This window comes from Cynoglossus semilaevis, chromosome 19 (assembly GCF_000523025.1).
Source record: "Cynoglossus semilaevis isolate Cse_v1.0 chromosome 19, Cse_v1.0, whole genome shotgun sequence".
NCBI classification, from domain to species: domain Eukaryota; kingdom Metazoa; phylum Chordata; class Actinopteri; order Pleuronectiformes; family Cynoglossidae; genus Cynoglossus; species Cynoglossus semilaevis.
In genome coordinates, this window is record NC_024325.1 from 1972467 (window position 1) to 1989254 (window position 16788).

Below are 16788 nucleotides of genomic sequence, written 5' to 3' on the forward strand. Positions count from 1 at the left end.
ATAAGTTTGTAGACGTCCTTCGACATGCACTCACGACTCTCAATAAGTCGAATGATTTCTTGGAATATATTAGAACAGGATGCAATGATAATATATTCTTTTGTATTTCCACATGAGGTTAACATGCAGGAGCTGGAGAGGATGTCAGAGCTCATGCCAGAATGTGCCACCATCATGGATAAGCATAGAAAGTTGAAAGAGATTTTTTTTTTAAATTCTCTTCCATGTGGATTTGTTTGGTCTGACAGCCACTAATCATTGACCACAGTTCTTTCAAAACAAAAAAGGAAGCAAGAAGACACTGCTTTTTCTGCTTTTTATATTTATTTGTTACTTGTCATTAAATATAAGCAAGCAGGTAGAAACACAAGCACGTCACAGTCAAATAATAGTTTTTGCCCCAAAGACATAACTTCCTACACCGTTTCTATCCTTGTTCACCTAAGTCACAAATATAGCACCAGGAGTGTGATGTGCTAGGCACAGTTTACATTAACTGCACCCCCCCTCCCCTTTCCTCCCTCCCTCCCTCCCCCTTTCAAACCAAAGGCTGCAAAATGCTCATGAGTCAGACTCTCATTCTTGATGTTTTTTTCTAATGCTTGGACAGACATTGGTGTTGCTGATAGTTTTCTGCCATCTCACACTCACAGAAAACTCACACCCAATTAGGATGGAGAGATTAGCCGAGCTAACGCTAACACAGACTAGTCTAATACCAGTCTGTCTGTGTAGAGAAAGCCGTTTGACGTTTTTGGGCTCTGAGTCTCAGCCGACATGTAGCCCTGCTAAAGTATTTACATACAAGTACTGTATATACAAGGGTGGTTATACTTGGTTTGATAGATACACACATACAATACAACTTGCTTCATCGTTCCTTCTCAGTTCGACACACCTGACCAAAGCTATCGAGAATAAATCAAAAGTGAGAGCGTGTCGTGAAAATCCAACTCCCCTGACACGCTGACATGTAAGAACCTGCCAGACTTTAGTTTCAGTTCAAAAACACAACCTCCAGCCAATCACATCAACCTCCTCCTCGTGCTCTCAACAAAACACCGGTTTAGGATATCAAATTGTTTTGTTGTTCAATAGCAGTGTAAGATTTTTATATTCACGTGACTTGAGAATAACAAATGAAACCGTTAGACGTAAGTCAACATCAGCTGTTTCCTGTCCTGTTACTGGTGGTTCTCTTGCACCTGAACAGGTTTGTTTTCTCTTGAGGTAGTGTGAGTCGCGGGCAAAGGTCCGCCAGACCAGATGGATATGATACATTATTTGATTGATTAATTAATTAATACAATTGTGTGTGTGTGTGTGTGTGTGTGTGTGTGGTGGTTCTCAGTCTTGCTAGTGACTTACTGTATGGCTGTACAAACTGACAGATCAATGCAAACCGTTGTTGCTCTAACACAGTATGTCACCATGACAACATAACAGTGTCTGTCTAAACGAGCATCTTCATCCTCATCTTCAACCCACACGCCTGGCGTTACACACATTAATAATCAACTGTGACTCACACAGTTTGTTGGCAATAAACTCAAAATGACCAAATTGCCTTCAGTAAACAAAAAGTTTTTCTGTCTCCAAAATAACAGCCTGCAACAATGACCAGTATTTAACCCGCAGCAGGGGTTTGTTTATAAATGATGCACAATTGAATTCAGTCAGGTGTAAAAAGCTCTGCATGAGCAGAGAAGCAAATGAAGCACTGATGACAGAGCAGGTACACAAGCTGAGGATCAGACACCCATGGCCGACCAAGCATGTTGTTTATCAAAGACTTTCAGATTCAGATTTGCTGCATTTGTTTGTTCAAAAATCCAGAAACCATTTCTTAATAAAGTAAAAGAAAACAAAACAAAACCCTCAATCTGCTCAGCTGATGAAAGCCAGCCTGTCAGATTTGCTCGTTCGTGGAACCATACAACAACAGCCATCCATTGGCTAACCAGGCAGCCGGTAACCATGGGAACCTTGAGATGGAAGCGAGCAGAGTGGTGGTGGTGGAGGGTGGTATCAAATGGTGGAGCAGGAGTGTACTCCCAGTGTATAGGCCATAGTATGGCTCTAGTATGGAGTGAGGCAGCGATGATACTGTATGTCATGTTGACATCTTAATCATCCATCACGGTGAGCCAGAGGAAGCAGCAGTGTCACAGAGCACGGAAGGAAGGAAAAGTGATGTGAAGAGACTGAGGAAAGGTCAAAAGAAGGAGGGGAGAGGACGGAGGGGACAGACGTGACATCAAACATCAAATCATTTTGCAGCCTCTGTGTCTGGTTTGCCCCCAAATCATGAGAAACAAAAAAAGAAGTAGTGCTAAATGTTTTTTACTCTTTCGCCTCAGCCAGTTTGTTGTTCATCTCTTTACTTTTCTCCTTGTCCCCCACCGCTGCCGGCCGGTTCTCTGGCAAGTTCTCGGAGGTGGTCTTCTTGGAGCCCCTCAGCCCACCGCTCTGCTTATCTTTGGCTTTCTTCGCCGGCTTGCCCTGGCCTGCTGCCGTGGCTCCAGACTTTTTGGGTTTAGAGCGGGGGACACTATATCTGTCAACCTAAGGATGTCGGATAGTGGAAATAAGATTGCTGAGATGATCATAGATGATTGTTCTGAAACTGTGAGGCATTACATTATTGCATTACTGTAATACACTGATGTGACCAGGCCCTTCCTGTTTCACCGTTAAGTTCACCTTTCACCTCCTCACCTGTCTGAATGGGTCTATGTAAGGCAAACTGCGTATCCTCCTCCGCTCCAGGGCCTTGTTGTCAGCCGACTGCAGAGGAGCCTGCTGGCCCTTGAATGTGGCGTTGTAGCTGGTCTCCAGGCTGGTCTTCCCATCTGGGGGCAGGTACTGGGACTTGGCTCTGATCATTTTGGTTGGTTTTACATCTTTGTAGGCCTTGTATTCAGTCCTGTGAGGAACAGAAAACAGTTCTTAGACGAGAGGTCCCTGTGTCTCAAACCCAACATTCATTAACATTTGATTTACTAAAGTGTAATAAACCCAATCATATACGTGACTAATTTATTCAGATTATAACAGGCATGGGCAAACTATGGGCCGGGGGCCGGACACGGCCCGTTCAGTTTTTTATTCCGGCCTGCCAAATGTTTCCAAATTATATAATTTATTTATATTACCATTACCACGTTTCACGAATAGATGGCGCAGTAAATGCTAAAAGCATTTTAGCTTTTAAGTTTTTAAGCTTGCCCACGCCTGCTCTAGAATATTCTTCTCAATTTTTTCTTCTTCTTTTTCATATTTAATGATCACACCTTCTTGGAGCTCAACTTCAGTTGGCTAATATTGTGCAGCATCATCATCTTTTTTCTCACTGTGTCGGCTAATTGGAAAAAATGCACAAAACTGCCCTTTTCATGGAAGCGATGCACAGGCAGGTAAAAGATGGAACAGTCAGTCAGAGTGGCTTTCACACATTCTCCTCTCTCCTCCACTGGGGTGTTTCAAAGTGAAGAAGCTCTGACAACAACAGCTCCGTCACCTTTGGGTTTAGTGTAGACCTTGACTAGGATGTCAGTGAGGACTGGAGGCTAGTTTTCACACACAGCATGCGCTGCGATTTTGCCTCCTCACATTTGATAACCTTGAGATGTGCAGCACGGAAGGAAAGAACACAGCAGCTGCCTGGTAACGTTCCCTCTCTCTCTCTCTCTCTCTCTCTCTCTTATTCTCTCTTACTGAACTCTACATTTTCTTCTGCAGTATTCTGTATTCTCTTGCCAACTATTTAATGAACAGCTGCGCTTTACATATTTTTTTGTGGGGCCACCGTTATGCGATGATAAATCAATCTACGTATTATTTGTAAAACAATGACGCATCAAGTTTCAGCTAAATGGTTTAGCAAAATGTCACTTTGCAATTTAAATACCAGCAACTGGGATTTAGATGCTCGGGATTTTTAGATAGCTCTTCGTTCCTGCACTTCTTGTTCTAAGTTCCTTGTTCCTGCAAGCCAGTGAGTGTTGTAACTTTGATCATTGTGAATAAATTACCAACACCTGAAGAGTCTCCCTAGTACTGCATTTCCCGCTGGTATACCATATGTTTTTGAAACTCTTGTGCCCTCAACACAACCCGGTCCAGTGCACACACCCAGAGCCAAGTCATGCAGCCAGGTCTCAGTGGAACGTCTCCAGTCTGTGTGTGTGTGTGAGGAGAAGAAGGAAGGTGAGGCTAGCTGTGGGCTGTGTGTACAGAAGAGGGCAGATCAGGCTAAAGACTCATTAGATTAAAATATCAAGTACAATGGAATATTAAATCAATAAGTCGGCCACTGAAACAGTCATGTGATCCTGTGTGATCTAATGTATGTGGCAGGGACAGGCACATTGATTTTAACATCCAGTTACAGTGAGGAGAAGGAGGCTCTGAGACTGTGGCCTGCAGTACCCACTGCAGCCTGTACGCTGGATTCTGACCTTCAGAGGTGGGGTCGGGGGTGGGGGTCATAGAAAAGTAAACAGGAAGTAAACAACAACAAATTAGTGGTAGGCTTTATGGCAAGGATTTTTGAACAAGGATTTTTCATGGTACAAAAACATCCCAGTTGGTGGTTAGAGAAGGTGAACATCTCCAGCTCAGCCACTGCCTTAGAGCCAAAGTCCATGTAGAGTAATTAACTGGACCGAGAAGCCACAGAGAGCAGAGGTTACATAACTACTGTACGTCCAAAGCCGGGCTTCACTCGACACCACAGGGTGAGTGTCTTTGACACCGACGGAGACGGAGTGTGGGGTTTAGACAGGGTTCACATTGTGAAACACGGGGCTCCAACCTGAGATAGCGGCTATTCATGAACATATGACTGTGTCACAATAAGGCGTGTGTCTCAGAGGTCAGTGTGTACTTGGTACTTGCTGAAAACACAGAGTTAACCAACTCTTTTGTGGCTGCAGTTCAGTGGAGGGACGTTACTGGAGCTATTTTATCATATTTTGGGTCGCCGGCCAAGGCAAAAACAAAAAGTTGAGAAAAAAAAATCACCACAGTCTTGACTATTTTCACTTCTTTAACAGTAGGTGGCGATAATAACCCTGTGATGCAAATTGACATCTTATTTCAAATCATAGGAGAAGACGCAAACTCTATATGCATATGTTACTTGATAGGGTGTAGTAGTTTTTCTGTGTACCGTATTATTTTTTTGATACAACAAGCTGACTGAGTAGTAAAGTAATACTGGTATGGATGGATGGATGGATGGATGGATGGATGGATGGATGGATGGATGATAGATTGATTGATTATTCTCTTCAGCAGCAGTACAGCACCAGAACATTAAAGTCCATGTGTTGTGTACCTGCTGCTCTGTATTGTAGTACACTGCCTTTTTCTGCGACACTTTGTTGTGTTTGACTGTGCAATGGAGTAAATGGACCACAGTGGATTTAGCTTTGATCCTACAACAGTCTTGGCCTGAGAACAAGTGCTGGCCCACTCCCCTTAGTGTTTCACCCCCGGACCATCTGCCCACACATGCACAACGCAGCACTCAGTGTTTTGTGTTGTGTCAGTGGGTGTGTAGCCAGCCCTACTGGTCAGTACCTTCTCCTGGGATCGTCTGCTCTCATCCCTGTCCTCTGCTGCCGCTGAGGCAGAGATTCAACGAACCAGCACACTGCACTTTGTTACTCCAAAGTAAAAATTCAAAAACATTCTCTCCTTGTTGTGACTACTGTTGTATTTGTACTGGACAGGTGACCAAACTGTCAACCAAGCATACACTAGTACCTATGGTGTGACCTTGTTGTAGGGACAATGACTGACCGTGTATGAGTGGCCAAACTACAAACTCAGCTGATTTTCACACTGACCTATCAGATTGCAGCTGTGCTGTTGTGTATAACGTGTACATCGACGTATGCCAGGATGCATATTTGTATGATCTTCACACATAAGCATACGTGTGCACATACGTGTCTAAGGTATTCTACGTCAGCAGACCTGATGTGTGTATTCTAAGACAGAGGTCAGTGGGTGGACTCGGCAGCTGCACATCACAGTGTGTGTGTGCATGTGTGTGTGTCTTAGCACTCGCCAAAACAGCTGTGACAGCATGGCACCAAACAATGACTCACTGGTCTCACACACACACACACACACACCATTAATTTCTACATTTAGCAGTGCCTCATCTGTAGCTGCAACTCATGATTATTTCATTATTACTGAACACACAGAAAGAGTGAATGCATTTCTAAATGGCAGGGAACGAGTTCCGTGTTCTGCTCATAACAAACACAACAAGTTTATACCTGTAAACAGTTAACCCCTTCCTTACAGCATTGATAGAACACCCTGACTTGCAATATATTTTATAATATTATTTGTCATGATAACTGCTACTACTACTTTTTATAGCTGTATTTCAGCAGCTACTACTACTTTTTATAGCTGTATTTAAGTTATTTTAATGTATATATTTCCATATATATAAAGGAATAAGGAAGCATACAGTAATTGTTACAACACTGAGAGTTTCTTTAAAGAGAAATATGTCCAAATCCCAAATTCTGACCTTGGCTTGTAATTAAATTATGTCATTGTTGATTGAGCTGACATGATTATACACCCTTACTAATAATAATAGTTAGTAATTCTAATAATTAGGGCTGTTCATTACCAAGGCAACACACGCTGGATAAGATTTAGTTTGTCAGAAACTTCGCAAACTCAATGAACCAACCTTAGCGCTGCCTCAAATTAAAGGGACATTACTGATAAACCTTACATTTCACTGTCAAACTTCAAATTGGAGAGTCATTTAGAATCATCAGTACCTGGGGGCAAGTACAACACAGAGTCCTCCGGTACTACAGCACTGACAAAAGGTGAAATCAAATGAAATTATTATGAATTCTGTCACAAATATTCACTCCTATGGAAAGGTATATAAGTGTTATGTTATTTATTGTATCATGTTATAAACAAAGTCAACGTATAAGGTAGTGATTGCAGACTGTACTGGTCACAGGGAGAGGCCTCGACTCTACACTGGTTTCAGGGGCGAGTTTCTGTGAAAGTTCAACACATTACAATGGACAAATCTCATCTCCAACATTGGTGAAGCGTTTCTAAATGATACAGTTTGGTCTCAGTTTGGACTCTCTTATGTTATTATAGATGTAAACAAAGGTTTAAATAAGTTTAACAGTGGTGACACCATTAGGGATATGTAGTTCTTCTGGGAATCAAACACTCCGTTGTGTCTGCTGTGTGCTTGTAAGGCAGGCATTCGAACCACTACTCTATAGAAGCATGTTGTTAAAATCTAAACAGTATTAAAACTATTTGTGTTTATTCATTGTAGGATAATTGTATATATACCATATATAATCTGCAACTGGACAGCCTGATAGTGGGGTTCCAATTACGAAGGGTGGCTTGTGTTTTTAGATTATTATGAATTTAAAAAAACATGATGATGATGTGTACAGTTTGTGGATCTGCGTGTTGCTGAAATGGCTTAGATTTCAATGCAAAACAACAAGTAGAGATTCTATATGGCCCTATACTAACTCACAGAACACACAATATTAGATGTAGTATTCATAGTAGGTGATCCAGTACTGTCCCGTCATGGCCTGAAAACCTCGGGTCTAGCTGTGGATCTGGTCTAGCTGTGGATCTGGTCTAGCTGTGGATCTGGTGCATCTTGTAAATGTGTTTATGTTCTGAATGCAGTGGTCATGTTTTATCAAAAACCAGTGACAACAGACGGCTGTGATCATTTGTTTTGATGACCTCCCCGCCCCCCCTCACCCGCACACACACACACACCCCTCCTCCCCCCGGGCTCTCTCTGGGGCCTCAGCTTATGGACTCACCTGTATGAGGAGCCGGTTGTGATCTCCTCCTTGATCTGCCTGTTCACAGCATCCACGGCCGCTCTGCCTCTTCTCTCCACCTGGTGATGTTGCTGTTTGCTGGACCGACCCTCCCTGTCCTGACCCTGCAGCAGGTCCTTCTCCTGCACCTTGTCGGCTATAGCGCTCTTCTCCACTCCGCTCTCGGCCTCTGTCAGCGCCGCTTGTTTTTTCCCTCGCCTGGGTCTGCCCGGTGCTTCTCCACTTGAGGTGGCCGGAGGCGGTTTAAGTATCCAGGGATGGTCGTACCTTTTGGGGATGGGCCAGGGCTTGAAGTCCTTCTGGTACTGGGTCTCAGTGTTGAATGGAGTTTCCGGTTCGTGGTACTCGTTCTTGGGTTTACAGCTCGGTTCCGGTCGCACTCTCCAGTGCCTAAAGTCCTCCCGCATCACCGAGCTGCACACACGCTCCTCAGAGACGCATCTACGCGGCGGACGCGCGACACCCTCGACGGTGGCGGTGCGGGTCCGTGCGGGAGAAGGCTGCGTTTCGATGGCGACGCGGGCCTGAGGAGGTGGTGGTGGCAGCTGGATGCGCTGCACCTCTGAGGCGTCCCCGTACTTGGTGAAGACCATAGGCACCGCAATGTCAGCCTTGTCCAGCTGGTTCCAGAAGCGGGCCATGCAGCACGCCCTGCTAATACAGGGCCACGCCATGCTGCGCTTCCGACAGCTCCGCTACAGTGGACCCAACCAGAACCAGCAGCAGGGAAATAACAGGGGGGTAAACAGTGCGCTGTCGGGGTGAGACAAGATGTCCGTGCGTCAGGATGCTGCACGGATTTGGTCCCAGTAACAGTCGACGTCGAATCGGTATTCTTTAGATGCGTGGTAAATCCATGACTGCTGAATTATTAGAAATTAAATTAATAAAACAAAAACAACAGTACTGATATGATGACGAAGTTCTGCTTCATCTGTGTGTCCTCTGACCTGGTCCACTCTACATCAGCCCACAGCAGAGGCGCACTAAGAAACAGAGCAGCCCCGCCCTCCTGCTCAGCATCCCGCAGACTGATGAGGAGGATGAGGATGTTGAACTACATCCGGCTTATAGTGAAAGGACCATTAGGTGACGGTCGAAGCGTACAGACAACCATGTCAAAATAAAAGCCCCACAATGCGTGGGACTTTAGACAAGTAAAGTGAGAAAACAAGAAGAAAAACGTACTCAAATAGAATAAAAAAATACTGCTGACTCAAACGAAATTCATTTTATGCACCATTTCTGACCATACTATAAAGATTGTTAAAAACGTACGCAATACTGCCCCCAAGTGGTTTTGTTGCGCATTACAGTTATATACAGAATAAACAAGTGAAGACTTTTTTTCAGACTGTAAAATATTTTAATACTGGTTACTAATAAAACCACGTGAGTGTTACCCACTGGTTCATATCCAAATAGTTTCAAGAAGATTTATACACAGGTACTGTAGTTGTCTTCTGTGATAAGAAGAGTGTTCCAAATCTTATCAACTCAACCACTGGCCTTTATGATTCTGCAGACCAACACGTTGCTCAACCTCACTTCAAATATATCAAAATCAGCCAAAACAAACCTTACATGGTATACAACTACTATACACAATTAACCTTTGAATTGTTTAAACTTTGCATGTAATGTTACATTGCACTACTTGTTTCTAGCTGCCTGAATACTGTACTTTATGTTTCACCTGGGTTAGGGTCAAAAAGCCGATGTGGTAGATATGCTTTGTCAGATCAATCCCTTCATTGAGTTTCTGAGATAAGACAGCCAGTCAGATGCACCGGCAGAGTAGTGATAAGGTCAGACTTTGAACCCACTTCGTTCTCCTTCTTTTCTCTTCGCCACAGGCTGCAGAGCCTCAGCTGGTGCTCTTCCCTCATGGAAACATGAAGGTCCAGTTTGCCCCCATGGATGTGCCCCTGCACAGGAGACTACAGACGGCCACGGTGCTGCAGTGGGTCTACTCCTTCCTTGCTCTGGGTGAGATATAAGATGACCACATGTAGTATTTTGCTGAGCAATGAAATTTATAAAGTAAGCCTTCTGTTTTCAGCCGGTGAATCAACACTTTGAGTTGACAGTTACTGTGTCCAGGCTTATAGAAGAGAAGGTTTCTGTAGATTTACTTTACTCGTGTTGAAATTGTTGCTCATGCACAATGACTTCAGCAGGTGTTCAGCATGTCTGACAGCTGAAGTGTGTTTCATCAGATCCTATTAGTTTTATGGTACATGACTGAAGACTAAACATATTTTCTTTGTCATTTCACCTGATATGTTAGTGTTGAGTGTGTGTGAGAATCACAGCAGTGACATAATCACAGCAGTGACACCGCTGGGCACATTGTTTCACTGCTCTGTTATCAGTGTCCACCGAACCCCCGTCAGATACTGCAGCCAGGTGGATTGTTGTTGTTACACAGCGTATCATCATCTGAATTAGTGGTTGACAGAAGGTGATTTTCACGTGTGACGTCAGTTCAGACACAAGGCTGCATGTGTTAATGTTCTCACTGGCTGTAAAGTTGCCACTCACTACACGGATTATTTTTCATTCCTCAGCACCCACCTGTATCCTGCTCTTCTTCTACCTGCTGTTCACTCGCTTCTGGCTCATCAGTGTGCTCTACTCCATCTGGTGGTTCTTCGACTACGACACGCCGGCACATGGAGGCCGCAGGGTGTCTTTCTTGTGTGACCTCAAAGTTTGGGAATACATGCGCGACTACTTTCCCATCAAGGTGAGCAACAGTTTTGTCCGTAGGCTACCTCGCCACTTACCTCCTTCATCTTTAAAAACCAACCGACCTACTATCATACCAACCTATCTAGCAACACACTGACATACCTTCTTTCCTCTCTTCTATCTATATTTTACGTTTGTTTGTTTGTTTCTTAATAGATGTGAACACATCAGTAAATGAAGCTCTCATTGAGTGCATGTTTAATTTGATGAGATTCTCCAGCAGATCCAAGACCTTCTGTGACTTTGTGTGATCTAATCTTCGATCTCTAGCTTCATTCAGTGAGACCAGTGGCCTTTATCTTTGTCCTTGGACTGTTGTAAATTGTGTCCCCTCATTCCCTGCAGTCACAGACCACATGTGTGAAAAGGAAAGAAAAGAAAAACAAAATGTAGTTTTTGAAGGATAACACTTGACTTATCAGTTACTGCTGTACCTTTAAAGCAAAAAAAGGCTTTTAACACAGCCACAGGTTCTCTTTGCTGGCCGGTGTCGCTCTCTGGTGGCCGTGCGTGGGTGGTACCTGTCCAGGGACTGAAGTGTAACACCATTTTTCCTCGTTCTAATTTTTCTGAATCATGTGTTTTTCTAGTCTGTGCCTCAGAGTCTTAAAGTGTTGCATCTGAAAAACACATTCTTCTAAAAGTTCTACAGTTTTTGGAGAGAGATGAAGAGAAAATGTGATTAACAATTAATTTTAAAAGGCCTATACAGCAAAAAGGCATTTACAATAGTAAGCATCATAAAACATAAAACCACGAATGAATAAATTGATCTATTTATTAATGAATTTTTTGAGTAACATATTAAACCATATAATACTCTTAAGACAATTATTTACATTTGAAATAAGAGGAACTACTAAATAAAAGAGCTACTTTAGTTCGAAACAGTTTTGACAGCCTCAATTAGACTGTAGGATTAGTCACTTTTGCAGGTGACACAAATCAAATATCTGTCGATGACTTTTTTTATTGCAGACTAACCCTTATTTGTACTTATTAGTTAGTTATTATTATAAGTAGTTATTATGTCAACCTCAAATTAGAAACGCTACATTTATGTCAAATGTCCTAATGAAACTTTCCAATGACTTTCCAACACGACACTTCCTGCTCAGCACCCTCCCATAGATCTGGTTCAAACCGCTCTCTTCTTCTATCATCTGACTCTATGCCTCATTAAGGCTCAGACAAAGATTCAATGCAGGGGTGAAGAGACGCTGTGTGTTTGAAGCAACTCAATTTGTTTCGTTGGTGTCTTTTCTCACCATTCCTAATACCACCATCAGCAGCTAATTCGTTTTCACATGATTTTCAAGAGAGAGAACGATTTTATGTGAAGAGGACAACAGTGTTGATTCATTTGGAATATACATGAAAAACCCCACGGCACACCACCAAAGAAGAATCTCACAAAAAATGTGTTATGAAATATAATAATCTTCTAGTTTTGACTTACAAAATCTCAGCTTCCCAGTTTAGTTGAAAACAAGGCTGATATACTGGCAGGAATTGAAGAAAGACAATGTCTTCAACAGCTCTGGTTTGTTTTTTTTTAGTTTTCATAGTCATGTGCTGCCACCTAGCAGAAGAGTATTTAATTACTTTGTCTTTCATGCTTTGAGGAGCAAAGACAAATTATATACAATAAATAAATATTAGTTTTCAGCCCAATTAAGTGAAATTTGATAATTTCCTCACGGCACATCTAATGATCTCTCAGGGCCCACTACAGTACAGTTCAATCATGTTTACACTGAGTATTTCAGGTTACACCTTATCAGATCTTCCAAATTATGCTACAGGAGGAGCTAATGATTAACTCTGCGACCTCTGATCAAACAGCCCCCAGAGTAAAGACAAAACAACACTGTCCTTGTGGAAACTCAATAATATCACTGTTGACTAATTCAAATAGTTCACTCAAATCCTTCTTTGCCTTTTGACAAGCAATGGCAACAAATCTGGAAAAAACAGGAAAAAAATATTCAGAACAGAGAAACAACAATAAATAAAATGCACTGTATGAGGCTGAAGCTTCCACTGCTGCAGTGTAGTTTTCTTGTAAGTTATTTCTCAGTCCATTAAAGTAAATGTGTTGTGTGAATTTGGGCCATTCAAAAAAGTAGACTGGACATGTTCTGAACACATGGTGTGAAATGATGATAACGACCTCCAAACACTCGTCTCACACTCTGAAACTAATAGTTTTTTTTACTTTGCCAAACAACCTCCAGGTCATAACACCACAGTGACCCTTTGTGCCTCTGATTATCAGTGAAGGCTCACAAACACCACTTCTCTACTGCAAACTGAACATAAACAACATGTAGTACCTACAGTAATAGTAACAGGTACTGTATATAGGGGTGTCCAATATTAACTTTTTGCCGATTTTGTCTAAACATGCAGCCGTTTTGCCTTTAAAGCTGAGGTAAACATCTCAGGACCCTCAAGCGATTCAAGAAAATTTGGCAAAACCCAGGCATTGTGTTATTCATAATGAGGAAAAACAGATAACGAGCTTACCAATATTGCATAATTATCCTAATATTGATATAATATCAGTCGGCCAATACTATCGGTCGTAATTATTTCAATTTAAATTTTTGGTAGTTTGTGCCCCCCCCTCCTTCTCTCTCACCTGTGCTGGCTCTACATGTGTTGGTCAGGGTACAGAGGCTTCAGACTCTGAGGTTAGGGAGTCAAAAAAGAGTCAAAGCCAAAAGTTGAACTCAGGATTCCGGTCGCACGTGATTGTGCTGCGGCCAGATGGACCTGCACATTGCGACACTGTTTGCAGAAAACAAACATGTCAATTTTATGGTCCTTTCATTTTAGTGAAACAGAAATACCTGTGATTATATAACACATATGACACAGAAACTCTTTACTCTTAAACTGTCCTCAGTTGGTGAAGACAGCTGACCTGAATCCAAGACACAACTACGTCATCGGCTTCCATCCTCACGGCGTGCTGGTGGCCGGAGCCTTCGCTAACTTCTGCACCTATGCCACCGGGTTCAGGGAGCTGTTTCCTGGCCTCACCACCTACATGCTCATGTTGCCGCTATGGTTCCGAGCTCCATTCTTCAGAGACTACATCATGTGTGCAGGTGTGGACACTTTAGTCCAGTGTTTAAATACTTCACAGGGTCAAGTTTTTTCAACCATCAACAATACATTTTTTGTGCACATCAAACTTTTTTTTACCCTAAATGGAACAGGAGAGAACATTTGAAATTACGACCGTCAAAGATTTGGCGCTGGTTGTGACCTGATGTGACAAAACGTTGCTAAGAATTCATATTAAAGCACTGCTTTCAAAAGCGTAGAGCTTAATTTAAGGATATGTAGAAAGTTAGTTTGGTAATTAAAAAATATATATATAAATTATGATTTTTTAAAATATATTTTGGAACTTTTCCCTCATGTAAAGGCTTTCACTACCTTTATATATAAAATATAAATATATATATATAAAATATAGATGATGAATTTTTTTCCACCACTTCAGGTCTCATTCCTTCAGACAAACAGAGTGCCATTTATCCACTCCGACAAAAGAGAGGCGGTAATGCTGTTGTGATTGCTGTTGGTGGCGCTCCTGAAGCCCTCGATGCTCATCCTGGGACCTACAAAGTGATGTTAGCATCAAAGAAAGGCTTCATTAAGATGGCCATGGAACATGGGTAGGAACATGAGGAACTCCTCGCCTCAACACAACCACAAGTCTGAGGTCATTGGTAATATTCAGAGAACTTGGTCAGTGTCGTCATCCATCTTGAGGGTGGCGTGTCTTGTGCTCAAACAGAGGCCTGATTATTTTGTTCTTATGGAATTTCCTAGGAAAGCACACAGACTCAGGAATCTGCCCTAAACCAGAACTGATATGAAATAAATCCCAATTATAAATAATACAACCCATAATCAATTGGTCTCCTTGCAGGGCTCATTTGGTCCCAGTGTATTCCTTTGGGGAAAATGAAGTGTTTGATCAGGTGGAAAACTCAAGAGGGACTTGGCTTCGTTGGACACAGGAACATTTACAAAGAATTATGGGGGTCTCACTGCCTCTCTTCCATGCCCGTGGTATTTTCCAGTACTCTTTTGGGCTCATGCCTTACAGGAAACCCATCAATACAGTAGGTGAGTAACAGAACTGACACTGTTGTCTATACTTTAGGTCTGTGAATTTACAGAAGAACGGATTCCGTTTCACTCCTTACAAAAGGTTTCATTCATCTTCTAAAAACATAAAATTAGCACTTCAACAGATTAAGAAATAAATGTAAAAATGGATTTATTACTCCCACAACAGTTAATAATAAAGCTGTCAAAGAGTCAACTATTCAATATATAATTCACAATATACAATTATTTCTTCTGGTGTATTATAATGATGTGATGATATATAATTAAATATTTTATGCTTATTCTATCATTATTGATAAGAATGTATTGTTTTACTTTTGTAAAAGCGATGTATATAATATATATTGATATATCTATCTATATATATATATATCCATATGAACTTGCTGAGACACAGGTGGCGCTACTTTGACCTTTTTGAAACAAGAAGCTAACCTAGCCTTAGCTCAGTCTAAATCCTAAAGTGCTCAGATTCCAACGGTTGTCCTGACCTCTCTGCAGTGGGACGGCCAATCAAGGTGGAGAAAAACCCGAAGCCAACATCGGAGGAGCTTGAATCTCTCCACCAGCTCTACATGGATGAACTCAGCAATCTGTTCGAGGAGCACAAAGGCAACTACGGCGTGGACAAGGACGCTCATCTGGTCTTTGTCTGAACAGGACTGGGTGATAGAGGAGAGGTGAAGGTGTATTTATTTCTGAGGCTCCTGTGCTGCATTTTTACAGAAGTTTGTAATCACCCGAAGAACTTCTTGCCAATTAAATGTGAATGAAGTTAAAAAGACAGGGGACAAGTTACGCCACTAACCGTCTTCCCCTCCTCCTCCTGCTCCTCCTCCTCCTCCTCCTCTTCCTACTGGCTGTGTGATGTCCCTTTGGTTCTTTTTTTTGCAAGAAATGAGGTACAAAGTTGAAGTAAAGTATTCTGTAATGCTGCAGCCATACAGTCGAAAACCTTCAGTGGGTAAAGAGTCGAACTGTGTCAAAACGTCTTCAGTCGAAGAGTACGTCCATCAGTTTGATTGATCTGAAGCTACGCAACAATCAGTGACTCCAACATACTCTTTGTTAATTCACTTTGTGTTGCAACACTAAAAAATACAAACATTTAGTCAATTAAATAAATTGAATTTATTTGAATTTCTACATCCCCCAGAGTGATTATTATGGACTTTAATTTTTACTGATAAGATCATCAATCATTGAAATGTTTTACTGCATTACCTTGAGTCTGGTTTTGGATTTGATCCCCAAATGATAAGACTGTCTGTGAACTTTGACGGTTACTTTCTGCATAAATGATGGCAAGCTTCCATATTTCAAAATGAAATGGACCATGTCCCAGTCCTTTCAACACAGTCCAGTGTCTGGACCAAAAAAAAAAGCTGACTGAAGGAAAAGCTCAGAGCAGTGGTGTGATGCCAAAGAGACAGGTAGACAAAGACAAGTAGCTAAAGAACCGGAGAAAACATGTTTACACCTGTCACTCTGTCCTATCATGTACAACAAAGGCCTGTGATAGCGAACATGATTAAACCAGCGTCAGTGGGAGGAAGAGGAGTCGCCGCTGATTGGTTAAGAGGATTATTGTGATGTGAGCGTACTCACATGACATTTTGATGTGTTCTTTGGACGACGGTGATAACAGCTCCCAGGTATCAGATCTCTCTGAGGATTCTGTGAACAAGGTCAGGGTGACAAGACTGTCGACTTATTTTTGAAGAAAGTGATCAAAGTCCAAAGAAATCCAAGTCGTATCTTTGCGGAGAGTGATTGGCCGCTTCGCTGGTATGGCAACGTATACAAAGCCAAAGATGACATAAACAAGACCACATGCTCAACATTGCATTGCTCAAGCATTGCATGCACCTTAATGGGTTGCAATAGCTCTTAAATATCAGGTACTGTGATATGAGGACACCTCATTACCTCCAATAAAGAGATCTTTAATTTATATAAAGTATAATAGTTTGTGTTTAATAATCAGATA

The 16788-nt window shown here is 42.0% G+C and overlaps 2 protein-coding genes across 4 annotated transcripts in view; one reads left to right on the top strand and one right to left on the bottom strand.

Moving 5' to 3' along the window:
- map6a (microtubule-associated protein 6a) overlaps positions 1-8903 on the bottom strand; it is an 11349-nt gene extending 2446 nt beyond the window's left edge. The window contains exons 1-3 of one of the 3 annotated variants that reach the window (XM_025065889.1): positions 7869-8903; positions 2719-2926; positions 2385-2565 (exon numbers count right to left, since the gene is read on the bottom strand). In XM_025065889.1, the coding sequence (XP_024921657.1) occupies positions 2385-2565; positions 2719-2926; positions 7869-8563 (1084 nt within the window). In that variant the 5' untranslated portion in view covers positions 8564-8903. Of the gene's footprint in view, positions 1-2347; positions 2566-2718; positions 2927-7868 lie in introns of all 3 variants that reach the window. The other 2 variants (XM_017041961.2, XM_008332260.3) reach the window with 2 other exon arrangements.
- A 717-nt stretch (positions 8904-9620) lies between these two features.
- mogat2 (monoacylglycerol O-acyltransferase 2) lies at positions 9621-16782 on the top strand. The gene is made up of 6 exons (XM_008332261.3): positions 9621-9878; positions 10460-10638; positions 13555-13759; positions 14161-14335; positions 14593-14792; positions 15300-16782. Exons 1-6 carry the CDS (start codon positions 9785-9787, stop codon positions 15452-15454), a joined length of 1008 nt encoding a protein of 335 aa, XP_008330483.1. The 5' UTR covers positions 9621-9784; the 3' UTR covers positions 15455-16782.
- Positions 16783-16788: the final 6 nt, after the last annotated feature.